Source organism: Maylandia zebra, linkage group LG9, assembly GCF_041146795.1.
Source record: "Maylandia zebra isolate NMK-2024a linkage group LG9, Mzebra_GT3a, whole genome shotgun sequence".
Taxonomy (NCBI): domain Eukaryota; kingdom Metazoa; phylum Chordata; class Actinopteri; order Cichliformes; family Cichlidae; genus Maylandia; species Maylandia zebra.
The window spans coordinates 11722924-11745431 of NC_135175.1; the positions used below are offsets into that span (position 1 = coordinate 11722924).

The 22508-nt window shown below is 43.7% G+C and overlaps 2 protein-coding genes and 1 long non-coding RNA gene across 3 annotated transcripts; 2 read left to right on the forward strand and 1 right to left on the reverse strand.

The window, feature by feature from the left end:
- Positions 1–1875: 1875 nt before the first annotated feature.
- On the reverse strand, positions 1876–9321 carry LOC106674967 (uncharacterized). The gene is made up of 19 exons (XM_076887997.1): positions 9141–9321; positions 8635–8932; positions 8261–8413; positions 7196–7272; positions 6657–6987; positions 6194–6433; positions 5913–6036; positions 5691–5796; positions 5353–5591; positions 5102–5257; positions 4809–5004; positions 4270–4600; positions 3807–4046; positions 3526–3649; positions 3307–3409; positions 2969–3207; positions 2718–2873; positions 2458–2620; positions 1876–2368 (listed from the first exon to the last, which is right to left on the reverse strand). The coding sequence occupies exons 1-11, from the start codon at positions 9213–9215 to the stop codon at positions 4836–4838; spliced, it is 1968 nt and encodes a 655-aa protein (XP_076744112.1). The 5' UTR covers positions 9216–9321; the 3' UTR covers positions 1876–2368; positions 2458–2620; positions 2718–2873; positions 2969–3207; positions 3307–3409; positions 3526–3649; positions 3807–4046; positions 4270–4600; positions 4809–4835.
- Positions 9322–9525: 204 nt separating this feature from the next.
- On the forward strand, positions 9526–13463 carry LOC112434000 (leucine-rich repeat-containing protein 31-like). The gene is made up of 5 exons (XM_076887998.1): positions 9526–9641; positions 10027–10129; positions 10455–10619; positions 10774–10929; positions 11203–13463. The coding sequence occupies exons 2-5, from the start codon at positions 10075–10077 to the stop codon at positions 11658–11660; spliced, it is 834 nt and encodes a 277-aa protein (XP_076744113.1). The 5' UTR covers positions 9526–9641; positions 10027–10074; the 3' UTR covers positions 11661–13463.
- A 3491-nt stretch (positions 13464–16954) lies between these two features.
- On the forward strand, positions 16955–19471 carry LOC112433998 (uncharacterized). The gene is made up of 5 exons (XR_003023830.2): positions 16955–17232; positions 17762–17981; positions 18490–18586; positions 18707–19071; positions 19172–19471. It is a non-coding gene; the product is annotated as an uncharacterized LOC112433998 (long non-coding RNA).
- The last annotated feature ends 3037 nt before the right edge of the window (positions 19472–22508 follow it).

The window sequence follows — 22508 nt, forward strand, 5'->3', positions numbered from 1 at the left end:
ACCATGTAACTTGCATGGATTCAATGCTGGCGTCACCACAGTGCACACGTCTGCTGTTGCTCACAGTGGTCCAAGGGATCGCTCAGGGAGTTTCTGTGTTCGCTCAGACACATGAAAAATTAGAGGGAACATTGGGTGCGGGTATACCGGATACGGGTGGCTTTTTTTTTTCTTGAGATGTCATACACTTTGGATTCTAGCCAATCATTTTACGTTTCCGAGGATAGTAGGCGGGTCCAGGTACGTATGTTCTTTGAGAGCAGAGCTACAGATTAAATGTCCAAGGCAAAGCGGTCAAAAGTCTGGCTGTACTTCACAGCAAAATATGCAAACTCAGCAGCAACAAGTGCTTTAAGGTGATACTGTGATACTGTGCAAAGGAAGTAACACCTCGAATCCAATGAAACACCTGGCAACGCAATAGCGTTTTTTTAAAAGCAGAGAAATGCGCCGTATTTGATAGCTTGCTGCGAGACTTCACACCGAGCACATCTGCTGCGGGTGGGTTGCCTGTTATTGGACCTGGAGTTAGCAACATCCCCCAAAAACCCGAAGAGGAGAGTCCTGGCCCCTAGCCCTGCCAGTGTAGCAGACGGATGATGATGCAGCAGCAACCGTTCTTCTCTGCGTGAGGAGCTTAATGTTGTTCGTGTGTAATTTACGTTGAGTAGGCTAACCACGTTATTACATTAATGCATGTAAGGTGAACTAGCAAACACCGTCGTAGTTACATGCGACTGTCTTCTTGTTTGATAGAGTGATACCATACATGCCCTGTAGCTGCAGAAAAAGCTAACACCGTTATCTTTTTACAAAAAAAACAAACAGCTAAACATGTTTTCCATTATTCACCGGTTCCAAACAAAGTAGGTATGTTGTATCAAAAGAAAAGGCTAACTTGGTTATCATTTTGCAGAAAAAAGAGACTGCTAAAAATAAAAACATAAGAGGTTTTTGGACAAAGTTTGTGTTCTCCATTCTTTAAGCAATTCAATTCAATTCAATTTTATTTATATAGCACCAAATCACAACAAAAGTCGCCTCAAGGCGCTTCATAGATACAGAGAAAAACCCAACAATCATATGACCCCCTATGAGCAGCACTTTGGCAACAGTGGGAAGGAAAAACTCCTGTTTAACAGGAAGAAACCTCCAGCAGAACCAGGCTCAGGGAGGGGCGGGGCCATCTGCTGCGACCGGTTGGGGTGAGAGAAGGAAGCAACGGTTAGAGCACCATTTAAGCACCCGCACAGTTTCAAAAGTACCGGTATCGGATAAAACCTAAACGATACCCATCCCTAAACAGAGTATAGATAAGGAATCTCTCAAATACTTCATAAAATGAGCATGTAGAAAGTGATCTAGCATTCTGAATGTTCACAATGACTCTCAGAGAGAGACCTGCTTCATTTTAAATCAGCCACTCGTGTGCCACGCCCAGAGTGCTGACCATTTGGGATGTGGAAGAAAAAAATCACGCCAAGTCAATGTTCAAAGGCAATGGTCATGGCCAGTAGTGGAACAGAAAAGCTAGTTCTGCCATCAATGGCCTGATGGGCCAGTATGGGATCTATAAAAATGAGAGACAGCTACTCCTCCCTCACCCCACTCAGTATCACTGGTATGAGGTTGAGAAGGGGAAAATGCATACAGGTCAATGCTGAACACATGAGAAGCTACTTTAAGGCATATCACCCAATTTGTAATATTGCTAAACATTTCTTAAGGCAGACGAGTCATGCTGGCTGGGTCAGTGTCATTTTTGTTGTAATTGATGTCTGGTTTGTTCTGTTCCCTAGTGATGGGTAGGGATGGGTACCAGTATCCGGTGTTCTGACATAATCCTTGAAATAGTAATAACACAGTATCCTCAGCAAAGATGAATTAAACAAGTTTTATTTTAATGGAAGTTTACTTCAAGTCTTCAGATTTTTACTGTCTTTTATTTGATTACTTTAAAGTATATGATTACATTAGAGTAATTAAATAAAGACAGTTTTGATGGAGCTCCTGAGCCAGCCCAAGCTCTCTATGAAGACGAGGAAAAACTCCCCTGGGGGGGCCAGACTGACGGGAAGAAACCTCGGGAAAGCCCATTCAAAGAGAGATCCCCTTTCCTGGGATGGCTGGGGGGGGTTACAGGAATTCCAAAACACTGAAATTTAAAGTGGGCCAATTAAAAAAAATTATTTCCTGAAAAAAAGAAAGGTAATTCATACATCACACATAAATGATAACGTCTGAATTGTGTGTGTTTGTGTGTGTGTGTGATAGGCTTATCTCAGCCAAGTGTGATGCTGTAGCTCCTCCAGCGTCGGCCGCGTCTCCGGGACTTTGGTTAAACACGCGTCCAAGAAATCCCGGCAGTCTGGAAAGAAAGGAAAGAGAAAAAACATGAAGATGATAGTTCCAGTGGTCCAAGCCATCAGTCAGTCTTGAAGTGTGACGTTTTCTTACTTTTGGACAGATGTCTTTTGAATTTCAGGCGCTCCACAGGACGCCTGTCTTTTTCAGGCTCTTCTCCACAGGACGCCTGTCTTTTTCAGGGACAATCTTCACCCACAAATTCATAAAGTCCTTGTGAAGGGTCAGTTTCTCAATGATTGTTCGCCCATGGTACCTGTGGAAGATTACAGTTGTCATTAATTTTCATTAATTGTGTAAACTCACAGAAAATAAAACATTAATGCACTTCAAACCCATTTAAAAGTACCCACCTGGCTTCAGGTGCAGCATCCCCTGCCATTCTAGAGGCAGCAATTAGAAATCTTTCAGTGAAGGTTCCTGTTTTCAGGGTGACGGCTGCTCCAAGTTTGTCAGCCAGCTGGTGCAGGTGTTGAGCCGTGCTATTCCTCACTGCAACACAGCGATGGCTGAGCAAGGACAATATTAGACACACAACTCAGTGAACATGATCTCTCTTTCATGTCTTCTAATAAAATCACTACAGCTTCTTCTCTCCTCTTACGTCAGTCCTGTGTTAAACAGAGCGCTCAGAATCCGTCCATGGCTGCAATTTTCCACCATGGCATCAAGCGCCAGATTGACCTCCTGATGTAGAAAGTTGTTGTTGGTCATTGCAAGCTTCAGCAATAGAGCTCGGCCTGTTGTTTCAACTTCTGGGTCCATTGTTCTCTGGAGCTGAATGTAGAGCTCATTGATGGCATGTATGGCCTCAAAGGCTATTGCTGAGCGTTGGTTTTTCACCTAAAATGTGAGTGAAAATCATCAGTTGAGGCTGTAGTATGCACTTGAAGGGAAACTAGCTGCATGAAACGCATATAAGAAACATAAAGTGTGCAATACCTCCTCAATGAGGACCAGACACACTTCATGTAGTTTAGTCTTCAGGATGTCCGAGTGGTGCTTTGCCAGAGACTGAATAGTTTTCTACTGTCTTTTCTTAATCCTGTATTTACACAACACAACATTGAACACGACTTCAGGAACACCACAAATAACACAGCCACATTATGCAGCACTGTTTCTGTGCAGTATTTAATGTCTCCTTACTACGTTTCTTACCAGTCGTCTGAAGACAGCAGACTAAAGCTGTGGGACAGGCTCTCTACAGGTGTAGCTACAGGCGGGAGTTTGACCCTGCTCTCTCTTGGATTATTCTGACTGCACTGACTGTCTGCTTTCTTGTCTGATAATCAACGAGGTTAGTAAAAAGAAACTGTCATTTCTTCTAATTCGAAGCATGATGCAGTGATTAATTGTTCATTAAAATCTTTTTAAAAAATCTCTTAATTTAAAGTTTGATTATTCAGCATCTTCTACAGTTACTGAGGAAAACCACTTACTGTCTATAGGGACGACTTTTGCACGGGGCAGCAGCGTCCCAGGCCGAGGTCCTCGTTTTTGCGGTATGGGAACTGTTGGAGGTTTTGGAGTCAAAGGCTTTACTGCAGTAAATGTTTTGGTTGGTACTGTGTGTCCAGGTGAGGTTACAATCCCATCCTGGAAATGCTGCAGTTTTTCCAAAATAGGCCCAAATTTGTCTTTTGCTGTCAAGACTCTTATTCCACGAATGACCTTCGTGTCTGTTTAGACAAAAAAATAACTAAATAACTACAAATTGACATCTTACAAAAACAACAATAAACATTTTTCTTCCTGATTTTTTTTTTCTTCAAAAAAGCATATAAAATGAATGGACAGCAAGAATGTGTAATTTAGCATTAAAATAGATAATCTACAGTGTCAAATTTTAAAATCTAAACTAACTGATTAACAGCAGGTGTAACCACTAAAGAAAAGCATCACCTTTGAACCGACCTGCTCCTGAATGTTTAGCAGAGAAAACAGGCAATTGCGATGGACAAGCTGCTCGAGGAGGTGGAGGAACTGGAGTGAGCGGTGTCATCTCAACAGGACTAACAATGAAAGGAATGGCCCTCAGATCACTTGGTGTGTGTGTGTCTGCAGAGCTGAGGCTACTCAGACTTCTTTCAGGGTCCTCCTGATTCCAAAAGGGGTCATCCAAACAGTTCCAGCTTCCCTGGACTATCTCTGGAGAGCCTGCGCATTGCTCAGGTAAAGGTGGGAGTTGCACAGCATAATCTCTGGGTCTCTGTGCGATATGCAATGTGTCTGCCTGTTGAAAGAACACATTTGTCTTACTGCTCTGAGCTTTGTGAAAGTCCAGGATCCTGGACTCTGTGGTGAAGCGCTGACAGTTGCTCTGTCTACAGTGACTTACACAAAAATTACACTGTGCAAAGCAGCAAAATATAACACATCTCTCAGAAACATTTACATTTGATCAGCAGAGAAGTCAAGAATGAGTATGTTTAGTTACTTACATCTCCACCTGTGCGTCCCCTTGTCCGTCAACTGGACACACAGGAACTCCCTAAGCTCTTTCTTCTTCGCAGGACGCCTGTCTTTTTCAGGCTCTTCTCCACAGGACGCCTGTCTTTTTCAGGGACAATCTTCACCCACAAATTCATAAAGTCCTTGTGAAGGGTCAGTTTCTCAATGATTGTTCGCCCATGGTACCTGTGGAAGATTACAGTTGTCATTAATTTTCATTAATTGTGTAAACTCACAGAAAATAAAACATTGATGCACTTCAAACCCATTTAAAAGTACCCACCTGGCTTCAGGTGCAGCATCCCCTGCCATTCTAGAGGCAGCAATTAGAAATCTTTCAGTGAAGGTTCCTGTTTTCAGGGTGACGGCTGCTCCAAGTTTGTCAGCCAGCTGGTGCAGGTGTTGAGCCGTGCTATTCCTCACTGCAACACAGCGATGGCTGAGCAAGGACAATATTAGACACACAACTCAGTGAACATGATCTCTCTTTCATGTCTTCTAATAAAATCACTACAGCTTCTTCTCTCCTCTTACGTCAGTCCTGTGTTAAACAGAGCGCTCAGAATCCGTCCATGGCTGCAATTTTCCACCATGGCATCAAGCGCCAGATTGACCTCCTGATGTAGAAAGTTGTTGTTGGTCATTGCAAGCTTCAGCAATAGAGCTCGGCCTGTTGTTTCAACTTCTGGGTCCATTGTTCTCTGGAGCTGAATGTAGAGCTCATTGATGGCATGTATGGCCTCAAAGGCTATTGCTGAGCGTTGGTTTTTCACCTAAAATGTGAGTGAAAATCATCAGTTGAGGCTGTAGTATGCACTTGAAGGGAAACTAGCTGCATGAAACGCATATAAGAAACATAAAGTGTGCAATACCTCCTCAATGAGGACCAGACACACTTCATGTAGTTTAGTCTTCAGGATGTCCGAGTGGTGCTTTGCCAGAGACTGAATAGTTTGCAAGCCGTGTCTTTTCTTAATCCTGTATTTACACAACACAACATTGAACACGACTTCAGGAACACCACAAATAACACAGCCACATTATGCAGCACTGTTTCTGTGCAGTATTTAATGTCTCCTTACTACGTTTCTTACCAGTCGTCTGAAGACAGCAGACTAAAGCTGTGGGACAGGCTCTCTACAGGTGTAGCTACAGGCGGGAGTTTGACCCTGCTCTCTCTTGGATTATTCTGACTGCACTGACTGTCTGCTTTCTTGTCTGATAATCAACGAGGTTAGTAAAAAGAAACTTTCATTTCTTCTAATTCGAAGCATGATGCAGTGATTAATTGTTCATTAAAATCTTTTTAAAAAATCTCTTAATTTAAAGTTTGATTATTCAGCATCTTCTACAGTTACTGAGGAAAACCACTTACCGTCTATAGGGACGACTTTTGCACGGCGCAGCAGCGTCCCAGGCCGAGGTCCTCGTTTTTGCGGTATGGGAACTGTTGGAGGTTTTGGAGTCAAAGGCTTTACTGCAGTAAATGTTTTGGTTGGTACTGTGTGTCCAGGTGAGGTTACAATCCCATCCTGGAAATGCTGCAGTTTTTCCAAAATAGGCCCAAATTTGTCTTTTGCTGTCAAGACTCTTATTCCACGAATGACCTTCGTGTCTGTTTAGACAAAAAAATAACTAAATAACTACAAATTGACATCTTACAAAAACAACAATAAACATTTTTCTTCCTGATTTTTTTTTTCTTCAAAAAAGCATATAAAATGAATGGACAGCAAGAATGTGTAATTTAGCATTAAAATAGATAATCTACAGTGTCAAATTTTAAAATCTAAACTAACTGATTAACAGCAGGTGTAACCACTAAAGAAAAGCATCACCTTTGAACCGACCTGCTCCTGAATGTTTAGCAGAGAAAACAGGCAATTGCGATGGACAAGCTGCTCGAGGAGGTGGAGGAACTGGAGTGAGCGGTGTCATCGCAACAGGACTAACAATGAAAGGAATGGCCCTCAGATCACTTGGTGTGTGTGTGTCTGCAGAGCTGAGGCTACTCAGACTTCTTTCAGGGTCCTCCTGATTCCAAAAGGGGTCATCCAAACAGTTCCAGCTTCCCTGGACTATCTCTGGAGAGCCTGCGCATTGCTCAGGTAAAGGTGGGAGTTGCACAGCATAATCTCTGGGTCTCTGTGCGATATGCAATGTGTCTGCCTGTTGAAAGAACACATTTGTCTTACTGCTCTGAGCTTTGTGAAAGTCCAGGATCCTGGACTCTGTGGTGAAGCGCTGACAGTTGCTCTGTCTACAGTGACTTACACAAAAATTACACTGTGCAAAGCAGCAAAATATAACACATCTCTCAGAAACATTTACATTTGATCAGCAGAGAAGTCAAGAATGAGTATGTTTAGTTACTTACATCTCCACCTGTGCGCTTTCTCTGAATCAAATCTTCAAAGCGATGGAAAAAGTTATCTGATGTCTTTTCAGACATGCCTGAGATAAAAAGTGAACAAATTGTTTAGAAATAGAAAGTTAGTGAGTGCTGCTCAGTGTGTGAGTGGCAAGTTCTAACTGAGCTGCTCAGTAAATAACTGTTATGATGTGGAACTCACAGAGCATTTTTTGAAAATATTCATATATATACACTATTTTGTGTTTACAAAAATATCAGACATGTCTAAATCAAAGGCAGGTTATGATCTCTAATTATGATCTTTAATCAACAAATTTAAATAGACGTCCTAATCACAGCTTCTAAAACTAGACAACACTATACTGATAAATTCATATAAAACAGCAAAAAGGAGATAAAAGCACTGTCATAAATAGAGAAATAAGTACAGTAAATAAATAAATACAGTTTTTAAAAAATATAGAAAAAAAACATGTGTCATTTGTTACAACGACAACAAAATAGCAGCTTGGACAAAGCTGTTTCTTCAAGCTTCGCCTGCATTTAGGGTCTGCAAACCTCTGTCCCACAGGAAGAAGCTGAAATCCTCCAATAAGGGGTGGGAGTCATTTAAAGTAGAGTAACTCATCCTCTACAACTGCCTAGTATTCAAGGACTCTATGTTAAGATGCTCTAACATGGTACAGTACCTTCAGAAACGCCTCAAATTTCTTAGATACTGAAAATTAAATCTCTTCTCAGGAACCTTTTCTCCATTCAGTAGAAGTAGATCTAGTATTCATTTTAAAGTTCTAATGAAGACAGCAGACTAAAGCTGTGGGACAGGCTCTCTACAGGTGTAGCTACAGGCGGGAGTTTGACCCTGCTCTCTCTTGGATTATTCTGACTGCACTGACTGTCTGCTTTCTTGTCTGATAATCAACGAGGTTAGTAAAAAGAAACTGTCATTTCTTCTAATTCGAAGCATGATGCAGTGATTAATTGTTCATTAAAATCTTTTTAAAAAATCTCTTAATTTAAAGTTTGATTATTCAGCATCTTCTACAGTTACTGAGGAAAACCACTTACTGTCTATAGGGACGACTTTTGCACGGGGCAGCAGCGTCCCAGGCCGAGGTCCTCGTTTTTGCGGTATGGGAACTGTTGGAGGTTTTGGAGTCAAAATAGGCCCAAATTTGTCTTTTGCTGTCAAGACTCTTATTCCACGAATGAACTTCGTGTCTGTTTAGACAAAAAATAACTAAATAACTACAAATTGACATCTTACAAAAACAACAATAAACATTTTTCTTCCTGATTTTTTTTTCTTCAAAAAAGCATATAAAATGAATGGACAGCAAGAATGTGTAATTTAGCATTAAAATAGATAATCTACAGTGTCAAATTTTAAAATCTAAACTAACTGATTAACAGCAGGTGTAACCACTAAAGAAAAGCATCACCTTTGAACCGCAATTGCGATGGACAAGCTGCTCGAGGAGGTGGAGGAACTGGAGTGAGCGGTGTCATCTCAACAGGACTAACAATGAAAGGAATGGCCCTCAGATCACTTGGTGTGTGTGTGTCTGCAGAGCTGAGGCTACTCAGACTTCTTTCAGGGTCCTCCTGATTCCAAAAGGGGTCATCCAAACAGTTCCAGCTTCTCTGGACTCTCTGTGGAGAGCCTGCGCATTGCTCAGGTAAAGGTGGGAGTTGCACAGCATAATCTCTGGGTCTCTGTGCGATATGCAATGTGTCTGCCTGTTGAAAGAACACATTTGTCTTACTGCTCTGAGCTTTGTGAAAGTCCAGGATCCTGGACTCTGTGGTGAAGCGCTGACAGTTGCTCTGTCTACAGTGACTTACACAAAAATTACACTGTGCAAAGCAGCAAAATATAACACATCTCTCAGAAACATTTACATTTGATCAGCAGAGAAGTCAAGAATGAGTATGTTTAGTTACTTACATCTCCACCTGTGCGCTTTCTCTGAATCAAATCTTCAAAGCGATGGAAAAAGTTATCTGATGTCTTTTCAGACATGCCTGAGATAAAAAGTGAACAAATTGTTTAGAAATAGAAAGTTAGTGAGTGCTGCTCAGTGTGTGAGTGGCAAGTTCTAACTGAGCTGCTCAGTAAATAACTGTTATGATGTGGAACTCACAGAGCATTTTTTGAAAATATTCATATATATACACTATTTTGTGTTTACATGGCAACGGGAGGAAACAACCCGGCAAAATAACACATGACAGCGAGATAAATTTATTGGATTGCCAGTCAGAGAAGTGTGATTCGTCACTCCAGTAAACACATCTCCACTGCTTTAGAGTCCAGTGTTGAGATGCTTAAATCACTCCATCTGACGCTTTGCATTGTGTTTGTCAGTGTAAGGCTGGGATGCAGCTGCTCAGCCATGGAAACCAATGAAGTTTGGACATCTGTAACAACAGCAGACTGCAGATATTGGTGACTTAAGTGCACTATGAGCCTTAGCATCAGCTGACTCGCTGTCATTTCCAATTACTTCCACTTTGTTATAATATCACTAACAGCTGACTATGGAATATTTAATAGCGAGGAAATTTCATGACTGGACTTGTTGCACTGGTGCATCCTATCACATTACCATGCTGGAATTCATTCAGTTCCTGAGAGCGACTCGTCCTTTCACACATGTTTGTAGAAGTAGTCTGCATGCCTAGGTGCTTGATTTAATACACCTGTGTCCATGGAAGTGATTGGAACACATTAATTGAATGATTTGGATGGGTTAGGGAATACTTTTGGCAACATAGTGTATGCCTGACCTTACAAACTCTATGATTATAACAGTCATTTTCACTGTTTTCAGAACACAAGTTATGGTTGGAGATATCATGACCGCCACCCCACCATACAGATGTTTTGGGAGGTATTTGATGAACTAACTGAAGAGCAGAGGAAAGATTTCCTTCGTAAGTACTTGCTGAAGCCTCCATTATGATATGTTACTGAAATCACACTGTATCATATAAAACATTAGATTTTTCTGCGCTTTACCAAGATACATTAGAGAGCAGCATTGTTCTGATTAATATACTGTAAAGCTGTTTCTAGCTGGTGGACTGAGCCGCCTCACCTTTCACCTGGCTCACGTCACACACCTGGAGAGACTCGACCTCCACCTGTGTTGCCTCACGCGAGATGATCTAGAGGCTCTGAGTCAGTTGCTACCAATCTCACACGCCGGACACTAATCGCATGCTCGCTGCAGCAGTCATGTGACTCGTTGTTTTTCAGTCCAGGTGCTGCCCTCTCTCACTGCACTGACCGAGCTTGATGTGTCATCCAATAAGGAAGTGGGAGGTGTGGTCCACCTGCTGGTCTCCGCCCTCCCTGCGACACAAATGAGGAGGCTGCCATTCAACAGCTGCTACATGAGCAACGAGTCCTTCACTGCTCTGGGTAACACACACACACACACACACACACACACACACACACACACACACACACACACACTTGTTTATTTATAGAAGTTTTCCTTCAAGTCATTCTCCCTGAATACCTCTTCCACCCTCTAGCCTGAAATGGTGAAAACTTTGTGTTTATGCATCAGCCCTGGCGGTGTCCTATCTGCGCACGGTGGATATTTCCTGGTGTAAAGTGGTTGGCGGTCACTTGGCGCTCCTGCTGGATGCTCTGCAGCCATCAGTCGTCAGCGAGCTCCGTCTTTGCAGCTGCGAGCTCACCACTGATGACATGCAACATCTGGGTAACTAACACACAATGACATTATACTTTTTCTTTTTTGGTCTGTAGTGGATCATTAGGCTGCATAAATGTATATTAAGACAAGTAAAGCCTGAAGGAAATTGATATTTCTTTCATTTATTTCATGCTGCCAGCATCTGTAGCTGTCGTATAAAACAAAACAATGAAACTATTCGGTGTTATTTTTGTCTCCATCAGAAACATTGTGAACAAAACAGTAAAGTGAACAGGCATAAAGTGATCAGTTATCAATGGGTCCTCTTCCTCTGTGCAGCTGCCGTGTGCAGACGGGGCTGTCTCTCCTCACTCCGTGCACTGGATCTGTCCTACAACAGCTTGGTGGGAGACAACGGTTGGTGCAGTCTGTTTGCAGCAGGAGGTCTGGGCTCTCTGGAAGACGTGGATGTCAGTTTGCGACCTTCAACCTCTGCTCCGTGCTCAGCCTGGCTGCCCGCTCTGCTCCGAGCTCTGCCTCAAATTTCGGCGCTGGCTCGACTGGCCATGCAGAGGTGGACAGCTGACTGTCAGGAGAGAGAGCAGCTCAGGTACTGTCTGAAAAAGAGGAGCGTCCTGCTGGAAAGGGATCCAGATTTACAAGACACATCATCAGCATGTAAAGGGAACAGTCAGGAGAGCCTAGAAGAGAGTCAGCCTGAGGAGATTGGAGCGGACCGCACTGGAATTTACTGTCAAAGAGCGACCCACTTTGTTGCTTTATTATTATTTTTTTAAGTCTCTGTTACCACAAGAAGGTCAGTGTTGAGGTCAGCTGCATCACGTCTGATGTAAACTGTGTCACACGTGATGGTTTCAGGGAATACTGGGAACTTACAGAGTTAAGCACAGCTGGTGTGGGTTATCATATTTGTCGTCTCTCACCTTGGCTGCAGGGTCTGGGTCTTTCCAATGCAGCAGTCCTAACACTTGAGACACACATGCCGAGAAGTGGGGATACCTGGAAATGGACAAAGGCTTTCAGCAGAGTTTTAAAGCAGCTATTCAGGAAAAGAGCTGTGAATTATCTGCATACCTTGTTAGGTAATCAGCTATTTTGGGGTTCTTTAACAAATCAACCAAAAGGTCGACTGAGTATTTTCTCGTCAGAGTACCTTCACCGTTCACGATGATGTTGAGCACAAGCTGGAGCGTTTGATGGATGTTCTTTGCATCAAAGAGCTACGAGGAAATCCCAGAGAGTAGAGACAGGATATTATGTGAATCAGCATGAATGTTGTTTGTTGTTCAACAGATAAAAACAAGAAGAGAAAATAGAAACAAAGTAAAAAAGGAACAATTGTTTCTGCCGTTAAGAAAAAAAAATGAGTCATGGCAGAGACCTGCAGAAGTCTTGAGTCTCATTTGATGACATTTTGTCAGATTGCCTTGTAATTTAAAAAAAACAAAACTGTTTTTTGAGCAAAAGTTCTCCAGGTTTTTTTGGAGTTCTTTCAAAGTTTTCTTATTTTTGGACGTTAGCTGCTTTTTCACTCTTTTTCAGTCCAGTCTGTGCATCTGAACATTTACAGAAAGATTTCTTTGTTTCGTCTTTAGACACTTTGTTAAACGCAGATCCCAGCAGAGTTCACCTACCTTCTCTCCAACCTTCTCAGGTTTTGTGGATATTATACATGGTTATGCTGAGAATATGTCGGCTACTTTCCACTGGAAATGCCTTTTGGTTAAACTGTCAGCGAGGAATTTGCACTGTTACATTTTTATATAACTTTAATGCAAAAAAAACAGCTGCTTGTTTAAGTGAAAATACACTGATGGGGTTTTTTTCTATTCATGAACAGGAGTGTGATCAGTTTAATAAAAGAAAAAATAACCATAACCAAGATATGAGGGGAAATCTTGGACAAATACAAGCAGACTGGAGCAGCCAGCGTTCAAAACACCGACGTTCAAGGTAACAGAAGGTTCCCGAGCCACATCCACCCAGCTGGTTTCTGTGTTTCTTGTGTATTTGTGTACACTGTGACTTCATGGCTGTCTTGGGCTCCAGCTCTTGTTTTGGTGTCTCATTAATTTGATTTAATGTCCTGCTTAGTGATAACATCACTCTTGGCCTCCCTGCACTGGCTTCCAATTGAATTTAGGATTCATTTTAAAGTTCTTTTATTGGTTTTTAAATCTTTAAATGGTCTGGCACCTGCTGAAGCCCTATGTCCCCACTCGTTCGCTCCGGTCAGCTGAGCAGCTGTTGCTCTCAGTCCCCAAATCACGGCTGAAACTGAGAGGAGACCGAGCGTTCTCTATCGTGGCTCCTAAGCTTTGGAATAATCTTCCTCTTCACATTAGGCAATCGACATCAGTGCTGGTTTTTAAATCCAGATTGAAAAAGCATTTTTATTCACTGGCTTTTGACTCAGTGGTTGACTGACTTGTATTTTATTGTTTTTCGCTATGTTTATTATTGTATCGTATTTATTATTCTTATGGTATCTATTATGTTTCTATTGTTCAGCAGTTTGGTCAGCCTTGTGTGTTTTTAAAGTGCTATATAAATAAACAATGATGATGATGATGAACATAGTAACGTGTGTTGGGTTGCTCTGTCTTCAGACTCACTGTCAGACTGATTAGACAGTGAGTCTGAAGGTGAGAGTCCTCACTGCCCACGCCTGTCTTTGGGTCTGACCAACACCGTTTCCTGTGTGTCATTCCCCCCTCGCCTTCCCCCCATCCGTCCTGTCTGCACTGACCTCTCCAATAAAGACAAAAGGCCTCATTTTCTGAAACTCTTCCTATCCCATCACCTTGCGAAGAATCACTTCACCATGTTGATTAATAAGGACGGTGGGAATGGTTTGAAGTCTCGTCACAGAAAATGTGCCAAAGGCAAAGAATCTGAGCTTGAAATAAAATGAAATGAAAGATCAGCCCCACACAGGGGTTAAATTCAGATGGAAACTCTTATCACACAAAGAGAACAAGCGAATAAATATATCTGAGTGTGGCCCCTCGACTGTCACAGTGTAGCTGACATTTGATCTTATCATGTGTTAAAGCTATTTTAATTACTGAAGAGAACCAGTGTCAAACTCAGCCCAAGTATGGTTGTACGTTAATCCTTAAAGCAACAACGTTTTTAAAGTTGCAGCGTCATTTTTACACCACACCTAAAATCCCACTAATCGTCCGGGCTCTTCACCCTATGACCACACGCTGGGGTATCTAACACCACATGACCCAAATGGAAACTATGTCAGCTGAAAGAAACCCATCGAAATGTGCAACACTTAAAACTTTGCCTGATTGGAGCATGGCTTCAAATACAGCCCTGAAAACAGACAGGCGGTCGTTGGCATTTCGCCCTCGTTCCTGAGAGACTACATCGATGTATCAGTCAACAAATGAACTACTGTGGCGTCACAGCTGGGGCCTTCTCTGTGTCGTTTATAACACAGAGAAGGACCCAGCTGTGACGCTGAAGTGGTATCTTTAAATTAGCTGTAGGTGTGAATGCTTGTCTGTCTCTCTGTTAGCTTTGCAACAGACTGGTGATATTCAGAGTGCACCATATGTCTGGTATTATTTCCCTTCCAAATTAGTGCTTCCTCTTAGTTGCTGGTCTAAATTTGTTTCCTTTCATGTTCAGGCCGTGTTAGTGTTGTCTCTGTGTGTAGCAGGTTTTGTCTCCATGTTTGTTTCACTGTCTGCCTGTCTGTCTCTGTATTCTGTACTTCTGATAGACGTCTAATTTTGCCAGTCCCTCGTTTTGTGCGCCTTGTACCTTGTCACTCTCTGTGACCGCGTCTCACTTTGCCAGTTCCCATGTATTTAGTCAGTTAATGGTGGTCTGAGTAACCCTCACCACTTTGTTCTCCAGTGTCTTTGTTCCTGTTCATCCTACATATTTTCCCCCATTTGTTATTTATTTCTGCTGTTTGCTATTTATATTTTATTCCTGCACAGTTTGCTTGAAGCACTCATATTTTGTCTATTCTATTCATGTGGATCTTATCTTTCTATTTCCTTGCTTCCTTTTCTGTTTACTTTGCTTCTTGCCCGTGTTTCGTCCTTTTGCGGTGTCTGTGTTTTTTTAATCCTATGGTCTCTTTTAAGTTTGTTTGTCTCTTTACTTCTTCAAACTGAATTCAAAGTGGAGCAAATGCTATATAACATTCTCATAGTCTCATTCACACTAACGTTGGTTCTGTATCTTGTAACCAAAGGAAGCTTCAGCATGCAGACTGGAGCCAGCGATCAAAACACGTGCTTCCTATTTTATTTTGTTGGTTATGTTGAGTTTTGCTGTAACTGTCTCATTACTCCTGATTTGTCCCTGCCGTCTCCTCTTCCCTAATGACCGTCCTGTGTGTTTATTGTTTAATCTTCTCCTTTCGTCACCCAGCTTCACTGGTCATGTTTCCTAGTGTTATCCCCCAGTATAGGTTTCTGAGTTTCTCAGTTCCCTGTCAGATATTTCATATCATTCTCTCCGTCCAAAATAAACAGGCTGCCTTTAGTTTATCCTTGCCAGCCTGTGAGTCTGCATTTGGGTCTTCTTTTTTCATAACAAATGATCATACTCCCCGCAGATTGTGATAGTGACACCTCCAGGCCATGCTGCAACTCTCTGGAGCTTTCCGCTCTTCAGGAACTCTCTCTGCAGGAGGGGGAGATACAGGAGAGGTGGAGGAAGATCTCAGCCTGGGCGTCTATTGTATTATGTAGTCTGGAAGATGAGTGGATGGTGGGGTGGGTGCAGTTTTCTCTGTGGTGGGGTTGGGTGGACTGTCCCGGGCTCTGTGGGGCCGGGAGGCGCTGCTGCACTGGGCCCCGGTCTGGATGGGCCTGGGCCCCCTTTCCCTGGCGGGGCGCGGAGTATGGGGGTGTCACCAGGGTGCAGAGGAGGCTACCCCCCCTCTGTCCCCTTCTGGCTGCCTCTGCCTCAATTTTATCCCACAACTTAGACATTCACATTACTCACACTCTCATTACACATACATATAGGATCTTGGGGGTGGGCACAATACATGGATACATGGATACACGATACATGTACACCCCACCCCTGGTGTCGTTGCCCACCTCTCAATTTTAAATACACGTAGACATTGAGGGCTATCAGGAGGGACTATGCGCTTACCTGCTGCTCTCTGGCAGGTAGCTCCATGCCCTCCTGGGTTTTAAATGCACCTTAGAACACACATGCATCAACACTACAATGAGCGGGTTGAGGGAGGTTTGGAGTCTTCTCTCACCCCCATTCTCTGCGGCCTGCTGGAGCGGGGGGGCTAGGAGGAGGAGTTGGCCGTCCGACTGCGGTCTGGAGTGTGGGGCCTCCCTGCTGCTGCGGAGTTGGGGTGGTCTGCCTCTCCCCACCGGAGGGAAAAGGGTAACACTACCTGGGTCTGGGTGCAGTTCCCCCTTCCAGGGGCAAGGGTACCTAGACCCGGTTTGTAGAGTACGCTTGGGGAGTGTGATCGTGTGTACAGCGTCTCTTTATGTCTGTCTCCACGTTGGTTGAGTGTGGAGTAAGTACATATGAGAGCATGAGGGTGGGAATGGATGTTTGTGTCTGTGTGTGCCTGTATGTCTGTGTCTATATGTCAGGTTGGGTATCAGACACCACCTCTCTGGGGACATCTCAGGCCCTCCAAGGTTTGGAGGCCTATCTCCCCCTACCACCACTTCCCCTGCCAGTGGCGGACTCCCTCAGACATCGGTGCATTGGTGGTTCTTTGTGTCCGGGGATGCGCGTCCAGGTACACACCGGTTCACTCCTTGGCGGCCGCTTATCGGGGCCTGGAGCCTGGGGCTCGCTCGGGCCACTTCGGAGGTGGGGGTGCCCCCGGCCTCTCGGCCTGGGGCTCGGTCACTCAGGCACGGCTGGCTGCCGGCGGAGCTCACGGGCGCGTCACTGCAACTCCCCCTGGCTTCTGCTCCGCGGCTGCTGAGTGAGCCCTCATCTGGGACTCTCCTCAGCTCTCAGCTCTACCTCAAAGCACACTGTGTTCTGTTGATCTTATGTGCTGCACAATAATGTTTAATATTTAGTATTTACTGTCATATTCCCATATATCATTGTGATGTTGTTTATTCTATTACTCTTGTTCTCTTCTGCTTGTTTTCTTTTTTCTTTCTCAACAGGTGATCCAGGTGATTAATAGATGCATTTTTTTTCTTTTTTTTTTCTATGGCTTTGTGTCCAGATATCAGCGCTCACCTGGCTGGTACCAAGAAGGTTCAGCAAGTGCTCCCCAGACCTGGAGTCCTGGACAGATTCTTCCCAGACCAGCCTCAAGCTGTGCAGCAGATCCGAGCGACATTGGCTGACCTCTACACTCTAGACATGGTGAGAAAAAGGGCACGGTTTGTTCATTGTTTGGAAAATTTGGCATTAGATAATCCTCACCTGGGTGTTGCTGTTCAGTGTAAGCAATATCATTTGCATTTTATTCCTCTGATTTATTTCTCTGTGGCGTTTATGAACTCGTATTTCTTAGGCTGGCTTTTAAGGAAGGAGAAAAGGTATGTATCAGTTGGCTGGGAAGAAAGATGGAGGTGGAAAGGATGTGCGAGCTATGGGACAAAGTTGCTGAGACTAGGTTAAAAAGAGGTGAGGATCAGTGAGCAGGAGTGTGGCTTTGTGCTGAAAAGAGCACAACAGATTGTTTGGAGAGAAGGTGAAGGAAAGTCAGCTGAAGCAAGACAGTTTGTGGAGTTTGTGTTGGACTGTATGTTATGCTGGGAGCCTGGGGATTAGTGCACTTTGATTCCAAGTTAATACTAGCTAGTGTTTCTCACTGGTTTTTGGGTGGTGGAGTAAAAGGGATTGGTTGGTGGCTGTTTCTAATGTTAGCCTTTTCTTGGTTTTCTTACAGGCAGGGTAAAGACATGGTGATGAATGAGTGTGTGGGCCGTCTGCTGAGGACCAAGAGCTCAGGACAGTCAGACGGGGGTGTCGCAGCAGGAGTCACCGTGCTCGACAATCCTCTGCTGTCCTGAGATGTCACACTCCTGCCTGCACATACAAACCACACTGAAGTCAGAGTTCCACCTGCACCTCCACCTGTTCTTGCAACAGCATGAAAACTGACAGAGGTGAGACAGAAGAAAAGTTCTTGTCTATTTTTTTTTTTTTTTTACTAAGTTAAGGAATTAAGTTAAGAAGAGTGATTAAATAAATAGTTTCTTGCATTTTTGATTTAATGATTGTGTTTAGGATTATTTCAGAAACATGTTTAGAGGATCTTTGTAAGCCTGTATTTACTTTAAAAGAAGGGAAGCACTTCTTCATCCTACAGAAAAGGTGACACATTACAGATGAGTTCATAAAAAGTGTCTCTGTCACTCTTTCAAGGCTCTGTCACTTTTTCTTTTGTACTGGAACAGCATGGTAAAGTAGGCCTAGGCTGCCATCTTGTGGCAGTGTGTTGTTACTACAACATATGAAATTGTGTTTCTATTGGAAATATAATTCAGCGCCACTGAGCCGCTCTCTCAGTTACAAACTGAACCTGTTTTGTAGACGTATAAATCACTAAGTACAGTGAAGCTTTTGGTTTTGTAAAAGTGTTTCTTATTCTAAATGCATGTTGATTTTTATCAGGGTGAAGAGCAGTTAGCAGTGCATTCATGGACATCTTTAAACTATTAATTGAAGAATCTTTGGTCATGATGGCATGAACTAGAAGCGTGAGCTCCAGGTGAGACTGCACAGAACAACAAGTGTCCTTAAACTGCATCAACTGATGACGTCTTACAATTTTATTCCACTGTGTGTTTTTATCATTGAATGTTTCTGTCTTTGTGTACATGTAATGCAGACACTAAAGCTGAGCCAGAACTTCATGCTGAAGAGAAGGATTCTTTTAAAATGCATGGGGGAGCAAGCGAGTCAGATACCAAGGGCACAAAGATGAAGCAGGTCTGATCGGAAACCGTTTATTTCCAGGCCAGGGAGCACAAATAAAAACACCCTTAAAAGGTTCCCTCCTGCTCAACCGCGTCACTCCCTACGGAGAGAAGATCTACATGACCTTATCTGCGTATCTGGAGGTCAGCCGCTGCTCCGCCGTGTTGTACCTGTTTGTACGTGTTTTTAAGTCTCTTGATGTCATCGTGTCAAGATTTCCCCACCCCGTTCTCTCAAGAACCTCTTTGGGACTGGATACTCCAAAACTCCTGACTGGTAAATCTGGGCTGCTGCACTGTGGCCATCTCTGTTTCACAATCAAAGATATCTGCCCTGTTACAAAGTTTCCTTGTTCAAAACTTCTGCTTCATTATAGCAACCGAGTGACTGGGATCTACGAGCTGAGCTTGTGTAAGATGTCTGACACTGGAAGCTCAGGTGAGCGGCCATGAAACATGTTTAAAGAACGGCAGCTGTTTTATCATAATTCTGTGGAGAGCTTCATCCTAATGAGGGCTCATGTCCTGAGCAGGGATGCAGAGGAGGAGGAGGAAGGTCCTGGACACATCAGTGGCTTATGTGCGTGGAGAGGAGAACCTGGCCGGCTGGAGGCCCAGAGGAGATAGCCTCATCCTAGAGCACCAGTGGGAGCTGGAGAAGATGGAGCAGCTGCAGGAGGTGGGGCCTTAAAAGATTCATAAAGAAATAAATCTGTTTAATATCATTGAGGGAAAAATGACTTTTCAGCTCAAAGACCAAAGTGCTATTCTAAAAAGTTTTTTCTTAGAGTACAGACTTTACATGACTAACCTCCCCTCTTCTCCCCACCTCACATTCGCCCCCATCTTTCGTCCAGGTGGAAAAGACCCGTCACCTTCTGGGAGAGGCGGCTCCCGTGGGAACAGCTCCCACCACCAAGTCCCTGAGTGAGTCTCTGTCCCCCAGCGTGAGCTCCGGCACTCTGTCCACGTCCACCTCCGTCTCCTCGCAGATCTCCAGCACCACCTTTGAAAGCGTGAGAAGGAGCTGGCCACCAAGGTGAGAAAAACGTGGGCTTAGTGGGCGTTCTTGTTGCTGCCTTCTTCCTTCTCTGCTCGGAGCTGATCGGTCTTGTTCCTGTTGTGTTGTAGTGCCTGCGCCTTCTGACACACACCTTCAATACTGAATACAAGCAGCTGGTGAACAGCATCAGTGACTGCAAGGTGAGAAATAATACAAAGAAATAAAAAAATAGCCTTTCTGTGTCACATCAGGGAGTTCCTATATTGACGTCTACCTCATCCTGCTGTTGTTTCACTTCAGCTTTCTCTCATCTCACCGATCGGACGTGATCCATCCGTGACGAGCTTCAGCAGTGCCACCCTCACCCCTTCCTCTACCTGCCCCTCTCTCTCGGACTCGCGCTGTGGCTCCATGGGCCAGAAGTAAACATATTTTTAGGAACATTGACCTCGATCTGCAAACGGTTATTGACAGGTTATCTATTTGATTCTAACTTGGTGTGATTTGTGTTAAAGGACCCCTGAGAACAGCTCACGTGCCTCCAGTCCCTCCTGCTCAGACTGTGAAAACTTCCCGATGGTTCCCACTCTGGAGACCTCCTACCTTGCGCGGGCTGCAAAGAACGAGTTCCTGAACTTGGTGCCTGATATTGAAGAAATGCGACCAGGGTGAGTAATGCCATATTAACCCAAATACTGTCACTATGACATGTGTCTCACAGACCAAATGTAAGTCGACACTCATGTTCTCTAGTTCAAGCAGAAGTGATGTGGATCGATTCAAATTCCTGAGCCTGGATGATTTCAGCTGGAAACAAACCAACTCTGCTTCTTCCTCAGATAATTCAATTCAATTCAATTTTATTTATATAGCGCCAAATCACAACAAAAGTCGCCTCAAGGCGCTTCATAGATACAGAGAAAAACCCAACAATCATATGACCCCCTATGAGCAAGCACTTTGGCGACAGTGGGAAGGAAAAACTCCCTTTTAACAGGAAGAAACCTCCTCAGGGAGGGGCGGGGCCATCTTCTGCGACTGGTTGGGGTGAGAGAAGGAAGACAGGATAAAAGACCTGCTGTGGAAGAGAGACAGAGGTTAATAACAGATATGATTCAATGCAGAGAGGTCTATTAACTCATACTGAGTGAGAAAGGAGACTGGAAAGGAAAAACTCAATGCATCATGGGAATCCCCGGCAGGCTACATCTATTGCAGCATAACTAAGGGAGGATTCAAGGTCACCTGGTCCAGCCCTAAATATATACTTTACCAAAGAGGAAAGTTTTAAGCCTAATCTTGAAATCTTGTCTTCTGAATCCAAACTGGAAGCTGGTTCCACAGAAGAGGGGCCTGAAAACTGAATGTGTTCACTGACCGGTGTTGCCAGCTTTGGTGGCTCGTCTCCCGCTCGAAGAGGACCAAAAAGAGAACCATACAGTGTTCAGCTGCCTGGCTGTGCTCTACACACACAGCCCTGCTCTGGTACAGTAAAAACCACATTTACATTTGTTTACATTTCCAATGTAGAGGATGAGTTTAGATCACTGTGGTCCAAGCTTGTCGTCAGTTATAGAAACTGGATGTTGCACAGGAAAGTGTGTTTCCTTACATTTATTTTGTGTTGACAGAAGTCTTTGATTCATATTGATTATTAAAGCGGGCTTTAACCTGTGGAGAAACGCGTGTGTTCTTGCTCCTTCAAACGGTTTTCTTCAGAGATTTCTCACTGTTTGTACACATGCTGAGTGGCTAGTTTTGAAAACACTTACTTTACCTTTACTACTCTGCTCAGAAATGCAACCTGTGACCTTACACAGCCCAAAAACTTATCCTAAAACATAAATTAACAAGGACAGAAGCTTTTTACAAATGCTTCAACAGTGTAATTCTAACAAGGTATGCAATACATCTAATGTCAGTTCAGAGGTATGAAGTGATGACACTTTGACATCACTGAATAAAAGCAGTCTTGTCATAATAAGCTTTGCTGTGGACAGTTGGCGCGTTCATGTTAAACTTTTTCTTACAAATAAAAAAGGTAATCAGATGTTAAGTTTGTTCAGTTTTAGTTGTTCTCATCGTGTTGCTCCTCAGATCTCCCGTTGTCCCTGAGCCTGACTAAAGCCCGGCAGCTTGTTTTCAGGGCATGGCAATGCAGATATGAGCTAAATGTGACACAGCAAAGAAAAATCAGAATCAAGAAACCCTGAGCTGACTTTCATGGCTGCAGACGTGACATTAAGAGCCTCACAGATCAAAAAAGTATGGGATTTAAACTGCTTCTAGACCTGCACACGTCTGTTTCCAGGGCAGGATATCCATTCCAGTGCAGCAGAAGGAGCGGTCAGTGTGGACCTCGGTGCTGTACAGGACCTCCTGGAGCTGCTTGTCTCCTGGCATCTGGGCTTTCACTCGTATCTGAAGGACAAAATAGGAAAATCAAGTTGCTCTCACTGTCACCTGATTTCCACAGACTGCCATCTGACCACATCCCTGCAGTTGGATCCCACCGCCGTACCTCTAGGATGGGTCTTCTTGTTGTCAACCCAAACCACCCTCTCCTTCAGCTCTGAGCTGAATATATACACATGATTGCTTCTTAAAAAACAAACAAAAACAAAAAAACGTCCCCACACGGAGTGAGACTCAGTCTTGGATGCCCAGATCAGCCAGTGTGGTGTCCAAGAAAGGGAAGGGTTGGTTTGCCA

Coding starts and splice junctions, on each gene's coding strand:
- LOC106674967 (XM_076887997.1), bottom strand. CDS start 9,215: ATGTCTGAAAAGACATCAGATAACTTTTTCCATCGCTTTGAAGATTTG. Junction 8,933..9,140: donor GAAAGCGCACAGGTGGAGAT/GTAAGTAACTAA, acceptor TTCTTTCAACAG/GCAGACACATTGCATATCGC. Junction 8,414..8,634: donor ATCGCAATTGCGGTTCAAAG/GTGATGCTTTTC, acceptor TTGTCTAAACAG/ACACGAAGTTCATTCGTGGA.
- LOC112434000 (XM_076887998.1), top strand. CDS start 10,075: ATGTTTTGGGAGGTATTTGATGAACTAACTGAAGAGCAGAGGAAAGAT. Junction 10,130..10,454: donor GCAGAGGAAAGATTTCCTTC/GTAAGTACTTGC, acceptor GTTGTTTTTCAG/TCCAGGTGCTGCCCTCTCTC. Junction 10,930..11,202: donor TGATGACATGCAACATCTGG/GTAACTAACACA, acceptor TCCTCTGTGCAG/CTGCCGTGTGCAGACGGGGC.